Genomic DNA, 23,025 nt, shown 5'->3' on the forward strand with positions numbered 1-23,025 from the left:
AAGCCCAACCACTTGGGAGCCAGGCCCAGCCAATCAGAATGGTTTTTTTTCCCCACAAAAGGATTTTATTACAGACAGAAATGCTCCTCAATTTCATCAGTTGTCTGTGTGACTGGTCCCAGAGGATCCCTCGGGTGAAGAGGCCGGATGTGGAAGTCCTGGGATGGCCTGCTTACACGTGGTCTGCGATTGTGAGGCCGTTTGGATGTACTGCCAAATTCTCTAAAATGATGTTGGAAGCAGTTTATGGTAGAGAAATTAACATTCAACTATCTGGCAACAGCTCTGGTGGATTTTCCTGCAGTCAGCACACATCTGTGGCATTGTTGTGTGACAAAACTGCAAATTTTAGTAGATTTTTATTGTTGCCCGCACAAGGTGCACCTGTGTAATAATCATGCAGCTTCTTGATATGCCACACATGTCAGGTGGATGGATTTTCTTGGCAAAGGAGATTCTCAGCAACAGGAATGTAAACAAATTTATGTGCAACATTTGAGAGAAATAAGCTTTTCGTGCAAATGGAACATTTCTGTGTGTTTTTATTTCACCTCATGAAACATGGGACCACATGTTTGGGATGTGCACAAGTGTACCATTGAATGAGTGTTGCATATTAACTTCAATGCATGAGGATGACATTACAATGAAGAAGCATAATAGCGGGTACTTCTGAGGTTTTTACTGTCCCCCAAACAAGTACACAAAATCAATGTTTCATGCCACCCTCATGACCCTTCTAAGGGAATAAACTGATTTAGATCAATGAATGAACATTCCCATCCACACACACTTACAAATGGGTATACAATCAATTTATTGTATTTTTTATTTGTTTCAGCTGTGACTTTGAGCGCTACATGTTATGGAATCAATTGCGGTTTGTTTATTGGTATGAAATCACATTTACAGCTTGTTTGCTTTGTCCCATATCATTGTATTTGTGTTTTACTTTCATGAGAGGTGTTGCTTGTTAGGAAATAACAGATGCATTGTGGGAGCTCATTACCAAGCACCAATGTTCGTTCCTGCAGCATTGTATACCAGTGCCACATTAGGCATCATCGCTTTACTGGAGTAAACAGCACACTTTCATCTAGTTTGTTGTCATATGAACTTGAATGCTTGTTAAGCCTACTGTGTGGTGTGTGTGTGCGCATTCTCATAAAGCCTGAGCCGCAGCTACATTTAATTAGATTGATTTCGTCATCTGTGATGATTGTTAAATTCTGTGCTTGGCCTCCCTCAGCTGTGCTGTCTGTCATTTCTCCTGGCCCCTCCCCCTTTCCACCATAAACAAATCTCCAGTCAATCTGAATGGTGACGTAAGAAGGCGTTCGACAGACAAACATCCCCAAACAAACATCCCCAAGCACTCAGTCACGCTGAGACTATTCAGCTGTTCAAAGAGAAAGTACCAGGGCCCGAAACGTACTTTTTTGGTCCATCAGCCACTGGCAGGTAGATTAAAAAATATATATATATATTAGAGGTCGACCAATTTATGATTTTTCAACGTCGATTATTGGAGGACCAAAAAAAGCCAATACCGATTAATCGGACGATTTATTTAAAAAAAATATATATATATATATATTTAAACTATAACTTAATTAAAAAATATATATATTTATTTTAAATATATTTTAATGACAATTACAACAATACTGAATGAACACTTATTTTAACTTAATATAATACATCAATCAAATCAATTTAGCCTCAAATAAATAATGAAACATGTTCAATTTGGTTTAAATAATGCAAAAACAAAGTGTTGGAGAAGAAAGTAAAAGTGCAATATGAGCCATGTAAGAAAGCAAATGTTTAAGTTCCTTGCTCAGAACATGAGAACATGTGAAAGTTGGTGGTTCCTTTTAACATGAGTCTTCAATATTCCCAGGTAAGAAGTTTTAGGTTGTAGTTATTATAGGAATTATAGGACAATTTCTCTCTATACCATTTGTATTTCATATACCTTTGACTATTGGATATTCTTATAGGCACTTTAGCATTGCCAGTGTAACAGTATAGCTTCCACCCCTCTCCTCGACCCAACCTGGGCTCGAACCAGGAACACATCGACAACAAGCCACCCTCGACGCATCGTTACCCATCGCTCCACAAACGCCGCAGCCCTTGCAGAGCAAGGGGAACAACCACTCCCAAGTCTCAGAGCGAGTGACGTTAGAAACGCTATTAGAGCGCACCCCGCTAACTAGCTAGCCATTTCACATCGGTTACACCAGCCTAATCTCGGGAGTTGGTAGGCTTGAAGTCCTAAACAGCGCAATACTTGAAGCACAGCGACAAGATGCTGGCAAAACGCACGAAAGTGCTGTTTGAATGAATGCTTACGAGCCTGCTGGTGCCTACCACCGCCCAGTCAGATTGCTCTATCAAATCATAGACTTAATTATAACATATTAACACACAGAAATACGAGCCGTAGGTCATTAATATGGTCGAATCCGGAAACTATCATCTCGAAAACAAGACGTTTATTCTTTCAGTGATACAGAACCATTCGGGTGGCATCCATAAGTCTAAATTTTCCTGTTACATTGCACAACCTTCAATGTTATGTCAATATTGCGTAAAATTCGGGCAAATTAGGCGTCCCAAATTGTTGCATATACACTGACTCTGCGTGCAATGAACACAAGAGACTTGACACAATTTCACCTGGTTAATATTTCCTGCTAACCTGGATATCTTTTAGCAAAATACGCAGGTTTAAAAATATATACTTCTGTGTATTGATTTTAAGAAAGGCTTTGATGTTTATGGTTAGGTACAGTCGTGCAACGATTGTGCTTTTTTCACAAATGCGCTTTTGTTAAATCATCCCCCGTTTGGTGAAATTTGCTGTCTTTGTTAGAAAGAAATATCTTCACAGAGTTCGCAACAAGCCAGGTTAACAGGCAATATTAACTAAATATGCAGGTTTAAAAAATATATACTTGTGTATTGATTTATAAGAGTTCCAAACTGCCTCTGGAAGCAACGTCAACACAATAAATGTCTGTTGGGAGCTTGAGGAAATGGGTTTCCGTGGCTGAGCAGCCGTACACAAGCCTAAGCTCACCGTGCACAATGCCAAGCACCGGCTGGAGTGGTGTGAAACTCGCCACCATTGGACACTGCAGCAGTGAAGACTCGTTCTCTGGAGTGATGAATCACGCTTCACCATCTGGCAGTCCGGTTGACGAATCTGGGTTTGGCGGATGCCAGGAGAACGCTTATTGCCCGACTGCATAGTGCCAACTGTAAAGTTTGGTGGAGAAGAATAAAGGTCTGAGGCTATTTTTAATTGTTCAGGCTACATATGCACACAATGAACAAAAATATAAACGCAACATGTAAGGTGAACTCAAATACACACAAAAAGCTTATTTCTTTCATTTTGTGGACAAATTTATTTCCATCACTGTTAGTGAGCATTTCTCCTTTGTCAATATAATCTATCCACCTGACAGGTGTGGCATATCAAGGAGCTGATTTAAACTGCATGATCAGGTGCAACCTGTGCTGGGGACCATAAAAGGCCATTCTAAAATGTGCAGTTTTGTCAACACAATGCCACAGATATCTGCAATTGGCATGCTGACTGCAGGAATGTCCACCAGAGCTGTTGCCAGATAATTTTAATGTTCATCTCTCTAACATAAGCTGCCTCCAACGTTGTTTTCGAGAACTTGGCAGAATGTCCAACCGGCCTCACAACTGCAGACCACGTGTAACCACGCCAGCCCTGGACCTCCTCATCCGGTTCCTCTTGACCTGTGGGATCATCTGAGACTAGACAGCTAATGAAACTGGGTTTGCACAAACTGTCAGAAACCGTCTCAGGGATGCTCATCTGTGTGCTCATCGTCCTCACCAGGGTCTTGATCTGACTGCACTTTGGAGTCGTAACAGACTTCAGCGGGCAAATGCTCACCTATGATGGCTACTGGCACACTGGAGAAGTGTGATATTCTCTGATTAATCCAGGTTTTAACTGTACCGGGCAGATGGCGTGTATCGCGTCGTGTGGGCGAGCGGTTTGCTGATGTCAATGTTGTGAACTGAGTGCCCAATGTTGGTGATGGTATGGGCAGGCATAAGCTACTGACAACAAGCACAATTGTGTTTTATCAATGGGCTTTTTGAATGCACAGATACCATAATGAGATCCTGAGGCCTTTGTCATGCCATTCATCAGTCACCTTCAGCTTGTTTCAGCATGATGATGCATGTCCCCACGTTGCAAGGATCTGTCCACAATTCCTGGAATCTGAAAATGTCCCAGTGCTTCCATGGCCTGCATACTCACCAGACAATGTCATCTATTGAGTGTGTTGGAGATGCTCTGGATCGACCTGTACGACATTGTGTTCCAGTTCCTACCAATATTCTGCGACTTTGCACAGCTATTGAAGAGGAGTGGGACAACAGGCCACAATCAACAGCCTGATCAACTCTATGCAGAGGAGATGTCACGCTGCATGAGGCAAATGGTGGTCACACCAGATACTGACTGGTTTTCTGATCCATGCCCATCTATTTCTTTAAGTTATCTGTGACCTGCAGATGCATGTCTGTATTCCCAGTCATGTGAAATCAAAACGAGCAGTTCATGCTTGAAAAGCCACAAGTCAGAGTTAACACAGTTGTACATGGAAGAGTGGGCGGAAATTTCTTCACGGCGACATGAGACGGCTACAGGAAGTGCCTGGTTGGAGTCATTGCAGCTAAAGGTGGCACAACCAGTTATTGTGTTTAATGGGGCAATTAATTTTTCACACAGGCATTGGGTGTTGCATAATATGAAGTATGTGTGGAGTTAATCTATTAGGTTTTGATCTGACCACATAAAGTATAATTTATTTTGATGCAAAAGTAGAGCCCTTCAGAAAGGGGTAAATACCTTTTCACTGTGTGTGATTCGTTGTGCTTTGTGTGATTAGCTACCAGCTATGGCACAAAACGACACTGACCACAGCAACTGCAGCATTTATTGTATCTATAAATGTGCTCATGCTTGACTTTGAACGTTTTTTATTCGCAAATGTGAGTGAAATGCTTGTACTGTAGAGCCCTGACCACTTGCCAATATGGCTGGTGAAATAGACACCTTACCTGCCAATGCCAAAATCTACCTGCATTTGGCGGGGTCAATTTTAGGTTCTGGAACGTACCCCTTTTTGTTTTGCCATATGCGGTACAACAGACATTTACGCACGTCTCTCGTCTGGTCTGCATAACACACAGGATGTAACCAAATGATTGGTCCCACAGAGGGAACTCCTTTTGTAATGGAGTTAGTTGCTGTACGCAGATAGTATACCCACGTTAGGTTCTGTTCTTCTCCAGCCCATTCCTTGCCTTCTGAGTGATCTAACACACCACAGTATTGCCCACTATCCCTCAACGTTGATGAATATTGAGTAGGCCAAGGGCATATGTGAATCTCTTCACTCACTAGTGTTATTGGTTCACTGTCATAGCACAAACTCCCCTGAACTTGGTAGTCCAGTTGAGTGACAAGTGGACGTTCTATCCACCTCACCCTCCCCAAACACACATGGACACGCACGTTTCAGAGACAAATACCTAATGCTGTCATCGAGTTAATCATTGGCTGGTCATTATCAACGTTCTTTAAGTGTTCGATTTGCAAACAGTTTTGAATCGGTCTTGTTCAAACATACTTTTTTTTTTTTCTCTCTGTCGCTTGGTGAGTGACTGATCTAAGAGCCACCCAGATATAGGGCCTAACTGTAAATGACACCAGAATTGGCACCAGTGAATTAAACATGAAAAAAGCTAAGCGGATCTCTTAGGCGAGAGTCATTCCACTTGTGAGTGTTTGGCTAATATGCACTTACATTTAAACTTCCGACTTCAACTGTATGTGGCTAAGGTGTATGTAAACACAGTCTTTCACAATTCCTGACATTTAATCCTAGTAAAAATTCCCTGTCTTAGGTCAGTTAGCATCACCACTTTATTTTAAGAATGTGAAATGTCAGAATGACTGATTTTATTTCAGCTTTTATTTCTTTCATCACATTCCCAGTGGGTCAGAAGTTTACATACTCAATTAGTAATTGGTAGCATTGCCTTTCAATTGTTTCACTTGGGTCAAACATTTCGGGTAGCCTTCCACACGCTTCCCACAATAAGTTGAGTGAATTTTGGCCCATTCCTCCTGACAGGGCTGGTGTAACTCAGTCAGGTTTGTTGGCCTCCTTGCTCGCACATGCTTTTTCAGTTCTGCCCACAAATGTTGTATTAGATTGAGGTCAGGGCTTTGTGATGGCCCTCCAATACATTGACTTTGTTGTCCTTAAGACATTTTGCCACAACTTTGGAAGTATGCTTGGGGTCATTGTCCATTTTGGAAGAACCATTTGCGACCAAGCTTTAACTTCCTGACTGATGTTGCTTCAATATATCCACACAATTTTCCAACCTCATGATGCCATCTATTTTGTGAAGTGCAGCAAAGCACCCCCACAACATGCCGCCACCCCATGCTTCAAGGTTGGAATGGTGTTTTTCGGCTTGCAAGCCTCCCCCTTTTTCCTCCAAACATAATGATGGTCAAACAGTTCTATTTTTGTTTCATCAGACCAGAGGACATTTCTCCAAGAAGTATCATCTTTGTCCCCATGCGCAGTTGCATTGTAGTCTGGCTTTTTTATGTCGGTTTTGGAGCATTGGCTTTGCAGAGCGGCCTTTCAGGTTATGTCGATATAGGACTTGTTTTATTGTGGATATAGATACTGTTGTACTTGTTTCCTCCAGCATCTTCACAAGGTCCTTTGCTGTTGTTCTGAGATTGATTTTCACTTTTCGCACCAAAGCACGTTCATCTCTGGGAGACAGAACGCGTGTCCTTCCTGAGCGGTATTACTGCTGCATGGTCCCATGGTGTTTATACTCGCATACTATTGTTTGTACAGATGAATGTGGTACCTTCAGGCGTTTGGAAATTGCTCCCAAGGTTGAACCAGACTTGTGGAGGTCTACAATTATTTTTCTGAGTTCTTGGCTGATTTCTTTTGATTTTCCAATGATGTCAAGCAAAGAGGCACTGAGTTTGAAGGTAGGCCTTGAAATACATCCACAGGTACACCTCCAATTGACTCAAATGATGCCAATTAGCCTATGAGAAGCTTCTAAAGCCATGACATTTTCTGGAGTTTTCCAAGCTGTTTAAAGGCACAGTCAACTTAGTGTATGTAAGCTTCTGACCCACTGGAATTGTGATACAGTGAGTTTAAGTGAAACAATCGGTCTGTAAACAATTGTTGGAAACATTACTTGTGTCATGCACAAAGTAGATGTCCGAACTGATTTGCCAAAGCTATAGTTTGTTAACAAGACATTTGTGGAGTGGTTGAAAAAAGAGTTTTAATGACTCCAACCTAAGTGTATGTAAACTTCCGACTTCAACTGTAAGTGTGTGTGTTCTGCAGGTGTGTGTGTGACTGCCTATCTGAAGGAATGCTCTGATGCAATGCTTAGTTGCTGTTTGTGTATATTTAGTGATTGTGCTCAGTTTCAGAAGCCATGTCCTCAGAGCTGTTACTCAGAGTGCAAGGTAACACTGTTTATGGGTTTCTAGAGTTCAGCAGTAGTCCTCCAGGAGTGGGTGTGTTACTGTGTGATTAGGCCTCAGGCAGAGCCATCCCTGTGAGGGATGCGCATCTCGCAGTGTTTTTTTATTTTCCAGTGGAAGAAGTCCAAATCAAAACATGGTCCAACACACACAATGAACGGAAATCCATACCATCACTCCCATTTATATGGACATTGATAACTGATTGAAAAGATATATATATATATAGTGTACTACTTTTGACCAGGGCATATGAGGCTCTGGATAAGGTTAATGCGCTATGTAGGGAATAGAGGGCCGTTTGTGACGCATCCCATGTGAGACTTCCTGGTAAGAGACACTGCTGTCTGTGTTCATGCTGAGTTTCATCTTGCTTTATTTGTCCCCAGGCCGTTCGTTCCTATGATTCTCTCATCTTGAAGGCTGAAGGAAAAGTGGAGCCAGAGTTATTCTGCCAGCTAGGCCACTTCAACCTCCTCCTGGAGGAGTACGCTAAAGGTGAGTTGACGCCCCTCTTGCGCTCTCCCCCCTCGCTCACTCGCTCCCTCCCTCCCCCCCTGTATGGACATTGTTTTGCGAACATTAAGTCAACATTTCTACATGCCGTGTGGCATTATTCAAGTGTGTTAACTTCTGTGCAGCATCAGCGGGGAGCTAACATGATGCCCTCCAGACTCCCAGTGCAGCCTAAAGTCAAGTGGAGCAGCCAGGTGCTTTCACACTTTAATAAGGTGGACATTGGCTGCACTGATAGACTGTTGAACCGTGAGACACATTTGACAGAAGTACCAACGGTAACAAAAATGATAGTCCCGAACCATTTTTCATGTTGTATTATTGGAAAAAGTCCAGAGGTTTCAGTATAGCGTGCAACACCCGTGTCTACTCTGGCCTTGGCACATGGGCTCCAGCCAACAGAGTGCAGGTAGGCTAGTCTACCCAATGAGATTACTGTGAGAATATTTGTCAAACGGCAGTCAAGCATCGATCAAAACCCCTTGAAATGTATTGTATCAGAAGATCACCATGCACTTTCAGCACAATGTGAAGTTCATCTGGAGTTCCCACTAGGCACAGATGTCTATTCCACATTGGTTCAATGTCGTTTCATTGAAATGATGTGGAAATAACATTGAGTCAACCGGTGTGTGCCCAGTGGGTTACTTCATCTGTAGCCTAATAAACTGCATGGTTTCTCAAGTCATAGTGGGAGGACCAAGCACCATATCATCGCATGACTCCCAAGTTTACTTCCATATGAATGTTATTAAAATTAGTATTTGTGCATAAAGGCATTTCCACCAGCATTTCTTGCATAATTAATTTTAGAGAAACAAAAAGATGCCACCGTGTCAAAAGAACAAGTTATCTATCCATATTTATAAAATTGAATTGTGCATAACAGTATGGTAACATGGTGTCAGTCACACTCCATTTCCTCCCTTTTATTTGTTATTTTTACCTAGTCCCCTCACCTGGGTTAAAAATGTAATTAAACTTAATTTCAGTTAGATGCAGTTGACCCCAACTTGGCATTGCTGAAAACAAAGCTGGTCTTATAGCAAAGTTAGTTGGTGTTAACTTTTTGTTGTGTCTGGTATTTAATATCCCTCTTCTTTCTCCCTAATCACAGCATTATCAGCATACCAGAGGTACTACAGCTTACAATCCGACTACTGGAAGGTGAGAAAATACTACTGACGGACACACTCTGAAAGCTTCCGCATGCTTTGGTTTCGGCTGGAGCCTATTCAAACTGAACAAATGTGCTCACAAACTCCCTTAACCTCTCTGGGATATGTGGGATGCTAGCGTCCCACCTGGCCAAAAGCCAGAGAAAATACAGAGCGCCAAATTCAAATCCAATTACTATAAAAATCACACTTTCGTGAAATCACACATGTAAGATACCAAATTAAAGCTACACGTGTTGTGAATCCAGCCAACATGTCAGATTTCAAAAAGGCTTTTCGGCAAAAGTAAACGATGCTATTATCTGAGAGTAGCACCTCCGTAAACAAAGAGAGAAACCATATTTCAACCCTGCAGGCGCGACACAACGCAGAAATAAAAATATAAATTATGCCTTACCTTTGACGAGTTTCTTCTGTTGGCACTCCAATATGTCCCATAAACATCACAAATGGTCCTTTTGTTCGATTCATTCCGTCGATATATATACAAAATGTCCATTTATTTTGCGCATTTGATTCAGAAAAACACCGGTTCCAACTTGCGCAACGTGACTACAAAATATCTCAAAGGTTACCTGTAAACGTTGCAAAGCCTTTCAAACTACTTTTGTAATACAACTGTAGGTATTTTTAAAAGTAAATAATCAATACAATTTGAGGACTGGATGATCTGTGTCACGCGCCTCTAACAGACAGTACACTTGAAGTGACCCTCGTTTTGAACAGGGCTACTTTTTCAGTGGAAGCGGTAGGAACTGCAAGAAGGTCCCTTAGAAATCTGGATTCCCAATGAAAACCCATTGAAGAGTGACCTAAAAAAAAACATCTGAATGGTTTTTCCCCTGGGTTTCGCCTGCTACATAACTTCTGTTATACTCACAGACATGATTCAAACCGTTTTAGAAACTTCAGTGTTTTCTATCAAAATCTACTAACAATATTAATGGATTATCTTCTGGGGATGAGTAGCAGGCAGTTGAATTTGGGCATGCATTTCATCTGGACGTGAAAATACTGCCCCCTGTCACCAAGAAGTTAACCTCTTGAAGCTAGGGGGCACTTTTTATTTTTGGAAAAATAACGTTCCCAAAGTAAATGGCCTATTTCTCAGGACCAGATGCTAGAATATGCATATAATTGACAGCTTATGATAGAAAACACTATAAAGTTTCCAAAACTAAAAATATGGTCTGTGAGTATAACAGAATTGATATTGCAGGCGAAAGCCTGAGAAAAATCCAATCAGGAAGTGACTCTTATTTTGAAAGCTCTGTGTTCCTATGCATCCCTATTAACCATTGAAAGGGATATCAACCAGATTCCTTTTTTTATGGCTTCCCTAAGGTGTCTACAGCCTTCAGACGTAGTGGCAGGCCTTTATTTTGAAGAATGAGCATGAATGACCACATTGCGTAAGTGGATAGGTGGGGGCTCTCAGAGTGAGTCTTGTGCAAAAGAGAGAGGCAGCAATTGTTCCTCCCGGTCCTAGTGAAAAGCCAACTGTCCCGGTTGATATATTATTGAATAGATATTTGAAAAACACCTTGAGGATTGATTATAAAAAACGTTTGCCATGTTTCTGTCGATATTATGGAGCTAATTTGGAATTTTTGTCTGCGTTGTCGTGACCGCTATTTCCGGTTGATTCCTGGGCATAACACACCAAACTAACGGAGGTATTTGGATATAAAAAATATCTTTATGGAACAAAAGGAACATTTGCTGTCTAACTGGGAGTCTCGTGAGTGAAAACATCCGAAGATCATCAAAGGAAAACGGTTCATTTGATTGCTTTTCTGATTTTCGTGACCAAGCTTCCTGATGCTAAGTGGACATAATGCTATGCTAGGCTATCGATAAACTTACACAAATGCTTGTATTGCTTTCGCTGTAAAGCATAATTTCAAAATCTGAGACGACAGGGTGATTAACAAAATGCTAAGCTGTGTTTCAAAATATTTCATTTGTGATTTCATGAATATGAATATTTTCTAGTAATATTTTTTGAGGTTCAGAGGTTGCTTATGACAATTATCCCGGAGCCTGGAGGGGTAGTTCTAAGAGGTTAAAAGACCTTTGCTTGGAAAAAATAGAGAAGGCGACAATAGCTCTGTTTGTCCCTCTTTAGATGCAGTAGCCAGTATACACTTCCTCAAAATAGTCAGACGAAGCTAACTCAAGGTCTTTCATTTAATTTGGATGTTTTTGTCAGATCTTAGTCGTGTAATTTACATATAAGATGTTTGGTGCAGTGTTTCTCAAGTGAAATGTGCATGAAAACGAGTCGTCTATCCTTGATGACAAACACTTAATTGAAGAATTCCTATAATTGACCAAAGATGGGCGAAGAGGCGTAGACTTTGGCTCAACTTCAGCTTGCCACAGAAAAAAATGTAGCGTGCACGAAAAGCTGAAACACCGTTGCCAAAGCTCACAATGAACAAACACGTCACAAAATGTCATCATAAAACAGTGGGGCAAAAAAGTATTTAGTCAGCCACCAATTGTGCAAGTTCTCCCACTTAAAAAGATGAGAGGCCTGTAATTTTCATCATAGATACACTTCAACTATGACAGACAAAATGAGAGAGAAAAAATCCAGAAAATCACATTGTAGGATTTTTGATTAATTTATTTGCAAATTATGGTGGAAAATAAGTATTTGGTCACCTACAAACAAGCAAGATTTCTGGCTCTCACAGACCTGTAACGTAACTTCTTTAAGAGGCTCCTCTGTCCTCCACTCGTTACCTGTATTAATGGCACCTGTTTGAACTTGTTATCAGTATAAAAGACACCAAGTGTACCTATGATGAAAATTACAGGCCTCTCTCATCTTTTTAAGTGGGAGAACTTGCACAATTGGTGGCTGACTAAATACTTTTTTGCCCCACTGTATATGAACAAACTGTTCCCAACAGTTTCTGATGGGGAAGCATGCGGACACCTTTACTCACACACTCACGCTCTTATCTGTGGAGCTCTTTATAGTAGTAATGTCTCCATTCTACTTCTACTGCAGATTATATTCTGCTCATGTTCATCCTCAACCTGCCAAGGTTAACCCATTCACATTGCACCGGCCGACCAACCAGACACAGGAAGTGTGTGTGGTTATGATTCAGGGTTTTGTCTGGAGGCACGCTGTGGGTTGTGGCTTTCAGATTAGACTCATTCTCTGCCGTTTTCTGTTTCAGTCGAAATCGTGGTGAGATGTGAGCATTTGGTAGGCCTACATGGTGATTCCATTTGAGCGCCGGCCAGCAGAGACGATCCCCAAAAGGCATCTGTAGTGCTGTAACCAGTCATTGCACAAAGAAAGACTTCTATTGCTTGTGGTTAAAATGAATGGTCCATAACTAATGACGACAGATTAAGACGGATGCTTTATAGAGTGGGTTTCTGGAAGGGCTCCTATACAGACGACATGTCTGGGCTGCTGCCATTTTGAAAGCGTTGTTTTTGTGTAGGCGTGTGTGTGTGTGGCCTGTAACTAATTAGTCTTAATGGTGCTCTGTGTGCATCTGCTTCTTCCAGAATGCTGCCTTCCTATATGGCCTGGGCATGGTCTACTTCCATTACAACGCCTTTCAGTGGTGAGTAGCTGTCTTGTACAACCTAAGTATGGAGGACTAGATTATGATGGTGTTATAATGTGTGTGTGTGTGGAAAAAATGTGTATGGTTGACATGGTGACGCCATCACCAGTTGCTTCCCACATGGCACCTAATTTCATTTACTAGTGTACTAGTTTTGACCATGGCCCTGGTGGACAGTAGCGCATAATGTAATGAATAGGGATCCTGTTGTGAGAAATGCCAGAAGATCTAGTTTTTAAATTAATTTTTTTTTTTTTTTTACCCCCTTTTCTCCCCAATTTCGTGGTATCCAATTGTTCGCTCATCGCTACAACTCCCGGATGGGCTCAGGAGAGACTAAGGTCGAAAGCCACGCGTCCTCCGAAACACAACCCAACCAAGCCGCACTGCTTCTTAACACAGCGTGCATCCAACCCGGAAGCCAGCCGCACCAATGTGTCGGAGGAAACACCATGCACCTGGCGAACTGGTTAGCATGCACTGCGCCCGGCCCGCCACAGGATTCGCTAGTGCGCAATGAGACAAGGATATCCCTAACGGCCTAACCCGGACGACGCTAGGCCAATTGCGCGTCGCCCCATGGACCTCCCGGTCGCGGCCGGCTGCGACAGTGCCTGGGCTCGAACCCAGAGTCTCTGGTGATTAAGACCACTGCTCCACCCGGGAGGCCCCCGAAGATCTCCAGTTTTAATCACGTTGCGAAGAAACCAGGAAGATCTCCAGTTTTAATCACGCTGCGAAGATCTTCAATTTTATTCATGTGATATTCTCTCCTCTGGAGGGCTGTGGTCTCTGTTCAATACTGCAGCGCTGACTTCTCTTTCATCTTCTGAGTGGTGTCTCTCCCATTTCTAACTTGGAATATACTTATCCACTCACTCACTCACTCACTCTGTCTGTCTCTATCTCTTCTCCTCCCCCAGGGCGATTAAAGCTTTCCAGGAGGTGCTCTACATCGACCCCAGTTTCTCACGAGCCAAGGAGATCCACCTGCGACTCGGCCTCATGTTTAAGGTCAACACCGACTACGAGTCAAGCCTAAAGGTACTCTGCCTGCCTCTCTCCTCCACTAGTGGAGCCACCACAACATTTCCCACAGGACATCCAGGGAGGAACATTAGTGTAGAATGAATCTTTTTATTTTTATAGGTTGGCACCTTATTCTATTGATCAGGGATGGGCCACCAAAAATCTGAACTCATTATGGGGGTCTCAGTGGCTCGTGGGTCTGTGTACCCACATCCATACCCACGCATGCAGCCAGGCCTTTTGGGGGATCCTACGCACAAAGTAGTTAATTTCATGCAATTCTACTCATTTTGTCATTGGGCGGAAAGAAATGTTTAGCATTTTTTTATTTGAGTGAGACTAACAAAATCAATGGGGGACTGTAAAGAGGACTTGCACAGTGTGCAATCTCTTCATCAGTTGCCCACTCCCTTGTTCGTTCTCTCCTGCTCTCTAATTTAAGTGCAGTAAGTGACCAGGGGGAGAGGCAGCTTGCTGAAGAATTGATTTCCTTGTGTCTGAGTCTGACAGTCATGGAAAAGGAGTGTCTCAGTGCATGGGGATTCATGTATAGGAATTACCCTTTGCATTGTTCTTTTGTTTCTGTGTATTTCTTGTCCTTCAGTGGATGTTAATGCCTTGATATTCTGTTCTGTCGACAGCATTTCCAGCTGGCTTTGATTGACTCCAACCCCTGCACTTTGTCCAAAGCTGAAAGTAAGTAGTGTGAATAAAGCTAATTCGGTAATGCAAGTTTCCTTTTTTAAATATGCATGTGTACATGTTGATGTTCATTTGAGATTTAACTACAGAAATGTACTGGACAAATTGGCCAACTATGTTGTTTGAGAGTAGGGATGGGCATGCGTAATGGAGTACTCAAACTGATGTCTAAAAAATATATATATATTTTGCAACTCCACAAGGTGAGATACAGTGAAGGGGAAAAGTATTTGATCCCCTGCTGATTTTGTACGTTTGCCCACTGACAAAGAAATGATCAGTCTATAATTTTATTGGTAGGTTTATTTGAACAGTGAGAGACAGAATAACAACAAAAAAATCCAGAAAAACGCATGTCAAAAATGCTATAAATTGATTTGCATTTTAATGAGGGAAATAAGTATTTGACCCCTCTGCAAAACATGACTTAGTACTTTGTGGCAAAACCCTTGTTGGCAATCAGAGGTCAGACGTTTCTTGTAGTTGGCTACCAGGTTTGCACACATCTCAGGAGAGATTTTGTCCCACTCCTCTTTGCAGATCTTCTCCAAGTCATTAAGGTTTCGAGGCTGACATTTGGCAACTCGAACCTTCAGCTCCCTCCACAGATGTTCTATGGGAATAAGGTCTGGAGACTGGCTAGGCCACTCCAGGACCTTAATGTGAGTCTTCTTGAGCCATTCCTTTGTTGCCTTGGCCGTGTGTTTTGGGTCATTGTCATGCTGGAATACCCATCCACGACCCATTTTCAATGCCCTGGCTGAGGGAAGGAGGTTCTCACCCAAAATTTGACGGTACATGGCCCCGTCCATCGTCCCTTTGATGCGGTGAAGTTGTCCTGTCCCCTTAGCAGAAAAACACCCCCAAAGCATAATGTTTCCACTTCCATGTTTGACGGTGGGGATGGTGTTCTTGGGGTCATAGGCAGCGTTCCTCCTCCAAACACGGCAAGTTGAGTTGATGCCAAATAGCTCCATTTTGGTCTCATCTGACCAAAACACTTTCACCCAGTTGTCCTCTGAATCATTCAGATGTTCATTGGCAAACTTCAGACGGGCATGTATATGTGCTTTCTTGAGCAGGGGGACCTTGTGGGCGCTGCAGGATTTCAGTTCTTCACGGTGTAGTGTGTTACCAATTGTTTTCTTGGTGACTATGGTCCCAGCTGTCTTGAGATCATTGACAAGATCCTCCCATGTAGTTCTGGGCTGATTACTCACCGTTCTCATGATCATTGCAACTCCACAAGGTGAGATCTTGCATGGAGCCCCAGGCCGAGGGAGATGGACAGTTCTTTTGTGTTTCTTCCATTTGCGAATAATTGCACCAACTGTTGTCACCTTCTCACCAATCTGCTTGGCGATGGTTTTGTAGCCCATTCCAGCCCTGTGTAGGTCTACAATCTTGTCCATGACATCCTTGGAGAGCTCTTTGGTCTTGGCCACGATGGAGAGTTTGGAATCTGATTGATTGCTTCTGTGGACAGGTCTTTTATATAGGTAACAAGCTGAGATTAGGAGCACTCTCAGAGTGTGCTCCTAATCTCAGCTCGTTACCTGTATAAAATACACCTGGGAGCCAGAAATCTTTCTGATTGAGAGGTTTCCCTCATTAAAATGCAAATCAATTTATAACATTTATGACATGCGTTTTTCTGGATTTTTTTGTTGCTATTCTGTCACTGTTCAAATAAACCTACCATTAAAATTATAGACTGGTAATTTCTTTCAGTGGGCAAACGTACAAAATCAGCAGGGTATCAAATACTTTTTTCCCCTCAGTGTGTGTGTGTATATGTGTATGTGTATGTATGTGTATATGTATACATGTGTATATATATATATATACACGTATGTATGTATATGTGTGTATATGTATATAGATATGTATATGTATATAGATATGTATATGTGTGTGTGTGTATATATATATATATATATATATATATATATATATATATATATATATATATATATATATACTGCAAATCTATATTGTGAAATGTTTGTCTTGAAGACCATATTAATTTGCTTTGACTAGTGTTCCATTTGAACATGTGCATTTGCAGGACACAGTGAAAATTGACCAAGCATCACAGTTCTGCTCACTAAATTCCCTTTCCCCTACATGTCTCTCATTCAATTGCGTACCGACCGCTTCCTCTACACACGCATTCTGTGTGCGCCAACAGAAATAAATGCCTATTAAAAACAGTCCATTCAGAAAGTATTCAAACCCCTTGACTTCACATTTTGTTACGTTACAGCCTTATTCTAAAATGGATTAAATAAAAAAAAATCCTCATCTACACACACTACCCAATAATGACAAAGCGAAAACTCTGACAGAGTTCAAGAGTTCCTCTATGGAGATGGAGGAACCTTCCAAAAGGACAACCATCTCTGCAGCACTCCAGGACCTAAGACGGGCGACGGTTCACCTTCCAACAGGAAAATGGCCCTAACCACACAGCCAAGACAACGCAGGAGTGCTGGCTTTTGTGGCTCGACCGGACCAGGTTGTGTTATGAAGCTAGCTTCAATAAGGATTAGGCACAATAGTGGATGGTATAATTATGCCCTACTTTTATTTTGAAGCTAACCTCAAGGTCCACTATTGTGGCTAATCCTTATTGTGGCTAGCTTCAGATAGATGGGTCTGACCACCATTTAATAAAATAAAAACTGTTTTTTAAGTTAGGGTTATTTTAGATGATGACAGCTAGCTAACTATATAGCTAGGTAACTAGCTACTGAAACAGATGTCGTTTTGCTATGTTTTTGGGGAAGGACTTTGTTTGCATCCATGAGCTAGCTATCTTTTTTTTATGATCAGCACTGTAGGTGCGCAAGACAACTTTACCAGCATCATAGCATACGTATCGATGAATCGTTGTAAACAAATGAAATACAAGGATTGGTGTAATAACTACGTAAAAAAATGTATGAACGTGTTCAATTATTGTATGACGTGCAGTCATTTTCAGGTCCTCAAATCAAATTTTATTTGTCACATACACATGGTTAGCAGATGTTAATGCGAGTGTAGCGTAATGCTGATTGGTCAACACGGTTATTTGACACGTCAAATAGTGTTATTTGACGTATCTTTTTTGACATGCAAAGACCTAAACGGCGTTCCATAGAAATCCTGGTTGAGAAGGAAACGACTGAACAACGAAACAGCACAGCAAGTAAGTGAAATAAATAGGTTTTCATTGTTTTACTGGTAATGGGGACATACGTAAATGCCAACAAAATAACTTTTTGGTCAGTGTGGTGTATGTGTGTGTAACCTTTTTTATTTAACTTGGCAAGTCAATTTGTTCTTAACTATTTACAATGACGGCCCGGACGACCCTGGGCCAATTGTGCTTCGCCCTATGGGACTCCCAATCACACGGTCTAAGGCACAGCGGTCTAAGGCACTGCATTTCAGTGCAAGAGGCATCACTACAATCCCTGGTTCGAATCCAGACTATCACATCCAGCAGTGATTGGGAGTCCCATAGGGCAGCGCACAATTGGCCCGGGGTAGGACGTCATTGTAAATAAGAATTTGTTCTTAACTGACATGCCTGGTTAAATAAAGGTTATACACATATGTCCATATTACCAGTAAAACATAATGAAAACCTATTTCTTTCACTTACTTGCTGTGCTGTTTCATTCTCAACCAGGATTTCTATTGAACGCCATTTGGGTCATTGCCTGTCAAAAAAAAATACACGTCAAATAAGCTTGTTGACCAATCAGGACCTGAATATGACTGCACGTCACAAAGTAATTTAACTCAGTTATTACATATTGATTACTGTCACTCGTATTTCATATGTCACAACGATTCGTCTACGTATGTTATGATGCTGGTAATGTTCTCTCGTGCACCTCCAGTGCTTGTCATAAAAAATATAATCAAATTTATTTCTATAGCCCTTCTTACATCAGCTGATATATTTTAAAGTGCTGTACAGAAACCCAGCCTAAAACCCCAAACCGCAAGCAATGCAGGTGTAGAAGCACGGTGGCTAGGAAAAACTCCCTAGAATGGCCAAAACCTAGGAAGAAACCTAGAGGAACCAGGCTAAGGGGTGGCCAGTCCTCTTGGAGACTGGAGATTATAACAGAACATGGCCAAGATGTTCATATATGACCAGCAGGGTCAAATAAAAAGCAGGTCTGGGACAGGTAGCACGTCCGGTGAACAGGTCATGGTTCCATTACCGCAGGCAGAACAGTTGAAACTTGAGCAGCAGCACAGCCAGGTGGATTGGGGACAACAAGGAGTCATCATGCCAGGTAGTCCTGAGGCATGGTCCTCTGGCTCAGGTCCGCCGAGAGAAAGAGAATTCGAGAGAGCACACTTAAATTCACACAACCTATACAGGAAGTGACCACGTCAGTGACTCAACCCACTCAAGTGACGCACCCCTCCTAGGGATTGCATGGAATAGCACCAGTAAGCCAGTGACTCAGCCCCTGTAATAGGGTTAGAGGCAGAGAATCCCAGTGGAGAGGGAGGGGAACCGGCCAGGCAGAAACAGCAAGGGCGGTTCGTTGCTCCAGTGCCTTTCCGTTTACCTTCACACTCCTGGGCCAGACTAGACTCAATCATATGACCCACTGAAGAGATGAGTCTTCAGTAAAGACTTAAAGGTTGAAACAGAGTCTGCGTCTCTCACATGGGTAGGCAGACCATTCCATACAAATGGCGCTCTATAAGAGAAAGCCCTGCCTCCAGCTGTTTGCTTAGAAATTCTAGGGACAATTAGGAGGCCTGCGTCTTGTGACCGTAGTGTACGTGTAGGTATGTACGGCAGGACCAAATCGGAAAGACTGGTAGGAGCAAGCCCATCTAATGCTTTGTAGGTTAGCAGTAAAACCTTCAAATCGGCCCTTGCCTTAACAGGAAGCCAGTGTAGGGAGGCTAGCACTAGAGTATGATCCATTTTTTTGATTCTAGTCAGGATTCTAGCAGCCATATTTAAGCACTGACTGAAGTTTATTTAGTGCTTTATCCAGGTAGACGGAAAGTAGAGCATTGTAGTAGTCTAACCTAGAGAAGTAACAAAAGCATGGATTAATTTTTCTGTATAATATTTGCACAGAACATTTGTGATTTTTGCTTTGTTAAGTAAATGGAAAAAAGCTGTCCTTGAAACAGTCTTGATATGTTCGTCAAAAGATATCAGGGTCCAGAGTAACGCCGAGGTCCTTCACAGTTTGATTTGAGACGACTGTACAACCATCAGGATCAATTGTCAGATTCAATTGAAGATCTCTCTGTTTCTTGGGACCGAGAACAAGCATCTCTGTTTTGTCAGAGTTTAAAAGTAGAAAAGCTAGCTAGCTCATGGATGCAAACAATGTTCTTCCCCAAAACATCTGTTTCAGTAGCTGTAGTTAGCTAGCTTACTATATATCTAGGTGTCATCTAAAATAACCCTAATTTATAAGACAGTTCTTATGCGTTCGATTAATGGTGGTCGAACGCATCTGTGAAGCTAGCCACAATAAGGACTAGCCACAATAGTGGACTTTGCGGTTATAAGTATGTCATTGACAGTGAAGCAAATTAATACAAATAGTGGAATTATGCCATAATTTAATAGATCATGCTAAACGAAGTTGGAATGTTATATAAAATCAACTTGTTGATTTTTAAATCACACTGGATGTATTATACTTTAGAATTGCATTGGGGTGTCAGTCTACTCCGTGACACCCAGAAAGCATTAGTCTTAGCTCTTATTGCGGGACTTTGAAATAACTATGAATTGAGCCACATTTTGTCAACTTATGTGTATTGAACACTATTCCTGAGGAAAAACAATACTTGCATGGATGTTTTTGAGTCTGAGAACGACATTGGGGAAAAATATATTGGGTATTGAATAGACTGATACGCCATTTCATTGATCCTCAAACCTTAAAGCTGTACAGTGCAACATGTATGTCAATACACACAATAGGCTGACTGGGGAGGTGATTTCACACAGTCACAGTCCCGCGATAAGAGCTACAATGCCAATGTTTGCGTAAACTCTTTACAGTTGTGTTCTGTGGGTGTCAGAGTAGACTGATACCGCATTTCATTGCTTCACATTCCAACCTTGTTTAACATTATCTAGTATAAATGTCATGATTCCACCAATTGTAACCTTCTACATCACATTCAAAGAGGTACTTTTTTATTTTGAAGGCAAACTGCAAATTACACTTGTACCTAATCCTTATTGTGGCTAGCTTCACAACAAAAAATAATCTGGTCGAGCTTCAAAAGCCAAATGATGCTATCTGGCTGCTTATATGTTAGCTTTGGGCAACAGGGTTAAGTAGCTGGCTAGCTATTTATTTTCATGAACTGAAGTTCAATTTCAATAGGTGAACAACAAGTGGCTACCTAGCTACTACTTACAAGGATTCCTAAATAATTGCTAAGAATAGTAAAAATGACTGCAGTTTCTACTGGTCATTGTCTTTAGGTTGGTTGTATTGGTGCTAGCTAGTTACCCCAGAATTTGCTGTCGAACAAATAATGCTTTCTTACCAAAGGGGTATTGTAAACACATCGTTCGTGGCCGGTGTTTGCTTTTTTGTACAGCTTTGACAGTGCTACTGATAGTAGTGGTGGCACGTGCAAATTCACAGCACAACATTGTTTAATAGAACTGTTATTTGACGTGTCAAATTAAAAACTGATTTAACGCGTCATAGTGTTATTTGACGTGCATCCTTTTTGACGCGCCAAGACCCAAATGGCGTTCCGTTGTTTGTCGTCAAGCTAATAGCAGTGATGCTATTACTGTGTAACTCCGGTAGGGAAAAATAACGCACTTAGTAGTGCGTGCCGGTGCTCGACCAGTCGCGAAAGCCTACATCGCCCATGACAGAGAGCGGTTGATTGTCAAAGACAATGAATTCTATTATCTTGGCGTTAATGGATTTCACCTTTGAATTGTCTCGCTGAAATGTTGTTACTCCTTCAAATGACTATTCAACTTGTTGACTGCTAGATCCACACAGCAGACATCATGGGCTAGGTTAGGAATGCTGTGTTGCGCAAAATTTTACGTTGGCGTCATATCGTCATGTACCGACATTATATAGGTATGCACGTCAGCGTTGACATCGGTTTTGCACATCGGTGTTAAACAAGACATTGGGCTGATACCAACGTTGGCATTTTTAGCTAATATCGTCCTATATGTTCACTGATATATCGTGCATCCCTACTGATAACGAATCCTAATTGCTAAGTTGCCTCATATATTCAGGCAATAAATAAAGTGCCATTTTTTAAAATGATTTTTTTACCTTTAACTAGGGAAGTCAGTTAAGAACATTCTTTCTTTTCAATGATGGCCTAGGAACAGTGGGTTAACTTCTCTAGGGTACGAGGCAGCATTTGGAATTTTGGATGAAAAGCATGCCCAAATTAAACCGCTTTCTACTCAGGCCCAGAAGATGATAGGATATGCAAATACTTAGTATATACTCAGTTTTTCTAAAACTGTTACAATAATGTCTGAGTATAACCGAATTGATTTGGCAGGTGAAAACCTGAGAAATCCATTCAGGAAGTAGGATTTCTTTTGTTGTAGTTTTCTATTCAATGCCATTACTTAGGACTCAAACTGCAGTTCCTATGCCTTCCACTAGATGTCAACAGTCTTTTTGTTTCAGGCTTGTATTCTGAAAAATGAGGGAGTAAGAGCAGTCTGAATGAGTGGACCCTGCTGTGTCAGAGCATTTTCATGCATGCGACCATGCCTTTCTTGTTTACCTTTTATATTGACAATGTTATTGTCCGGTTGAAATATAATAGATTATTTAGGCTAAAAACAACCTGAGGATTGAATTTAAACGTCGTTTGACATGTTTCTGTGAACATTGCGGATACAGTTTGGATTTTTTTGTCTGCCTGTTGTGACTGCGTTTGAGCCTGTGGATTACTGAAGAAAATGCCCGAACAAAACGGAGGTGTTCGGCTATAAAAGGGACTTTATCGAACAAAAGGAATATTTATTGAATAAATTAATGTCTTCTGAGTGCCACCATATGAAGACCATCAAAGGTAAGGGATTAAGTTTATCTTTTTCTGACTTGTGTAACTCTTCTATTTGGCTGGTTACTGTTTGTAATGATTTAGTCTACTGGGTTATGTTCTCAAATAATCGTACGGTATGCTTTTGCCGTAAAGCATTTTTGAAATCTGACCGTCGTTGGATTCACAAGAAGTTAATCTTTAAACCAATGTAAAATAGTTGTACCTTTTCTGAATTTTTTCATTAGTATTTCTGTATTTGAATTTGGCGCTCTGCAATCTCACTGGATGTTGGCCAGGTGGGACGCTAGCGTCCCACATACCCTAGAGAGGTTAACAGCCT

At 41.5% G+C, this 23,025-nt stretch overlaps 1 protein-coding gene across 1 annotated transcript; it reads left to right on the forward strand.

Annotated features, from left to right (window-relative positions):
• The first annotated feature begins 4,349 nt into the window (after positions 1-4,349).
• On the forward strand, positions 4,350-16,346 carry LOC135568433 (histone demethylase UTY-like). The gene is made up of 7 exons (XM_065015217.1): positions 4,350-4,505; positions 8,002-8,110; positions 9,246-9,295; positions 12,844-12,902; positions 13,829-13,949; positions 14,576-14,630; positions 15,177-16,346. Exons 1-7 carry the CDS (start codon positions 4,350-4,352, stop codon positions 15,398-15,400), a joined length of 774 nt encoding a protein of 257 aa, XP_064871289.1. The 3' UTR covers positions 15,401-16,346.
• Positions 16,347-23,025: the final 6,679 nt, after the last annotated feature.

The sequence above is a fragment of the Oncorhynchus nerka genome, unplaced genomic scaffold (assembly GCF_034236695.1).
Source record: "Oncorhynchus nerka isolate Pitt River unplaced genomic scaffold, Oner_Uvic_2.0 unplaced_scaffold_1614, whole genome shotgun sequence".
NCBI lineage: Eukaryota > Metazoa > Chordata > Actinopteri > Salmoniformes > Salmonidae > Oncorhynchus > Oncorhynchus nerka.

Bases quoted from the DNA above. Each gene is read 5' to 3' on its own strand.
- LOC135568433 (XM_065015217.1), top strand. From the start codon at position 4,350: ATGCTCTGGATCGACCTGTACGACATTGTGTTCCAGTTCCTACCAATA. The intron at 12,903-13,828 runs GTGAGTAGCTGT...CTCCTCCCCCAG, and splicing joins CATTACAACGCCTTTCAGTG to GGCGATTAAAGCTTTCCAGG. The intron at 13,950-14,575 runs GTACTCTGCCTG...TTCTGTCGACAG, and splicing joins ACTACGAGTCAAGCCTAAAG to CATTTCCAGCTGGCTTTGAT.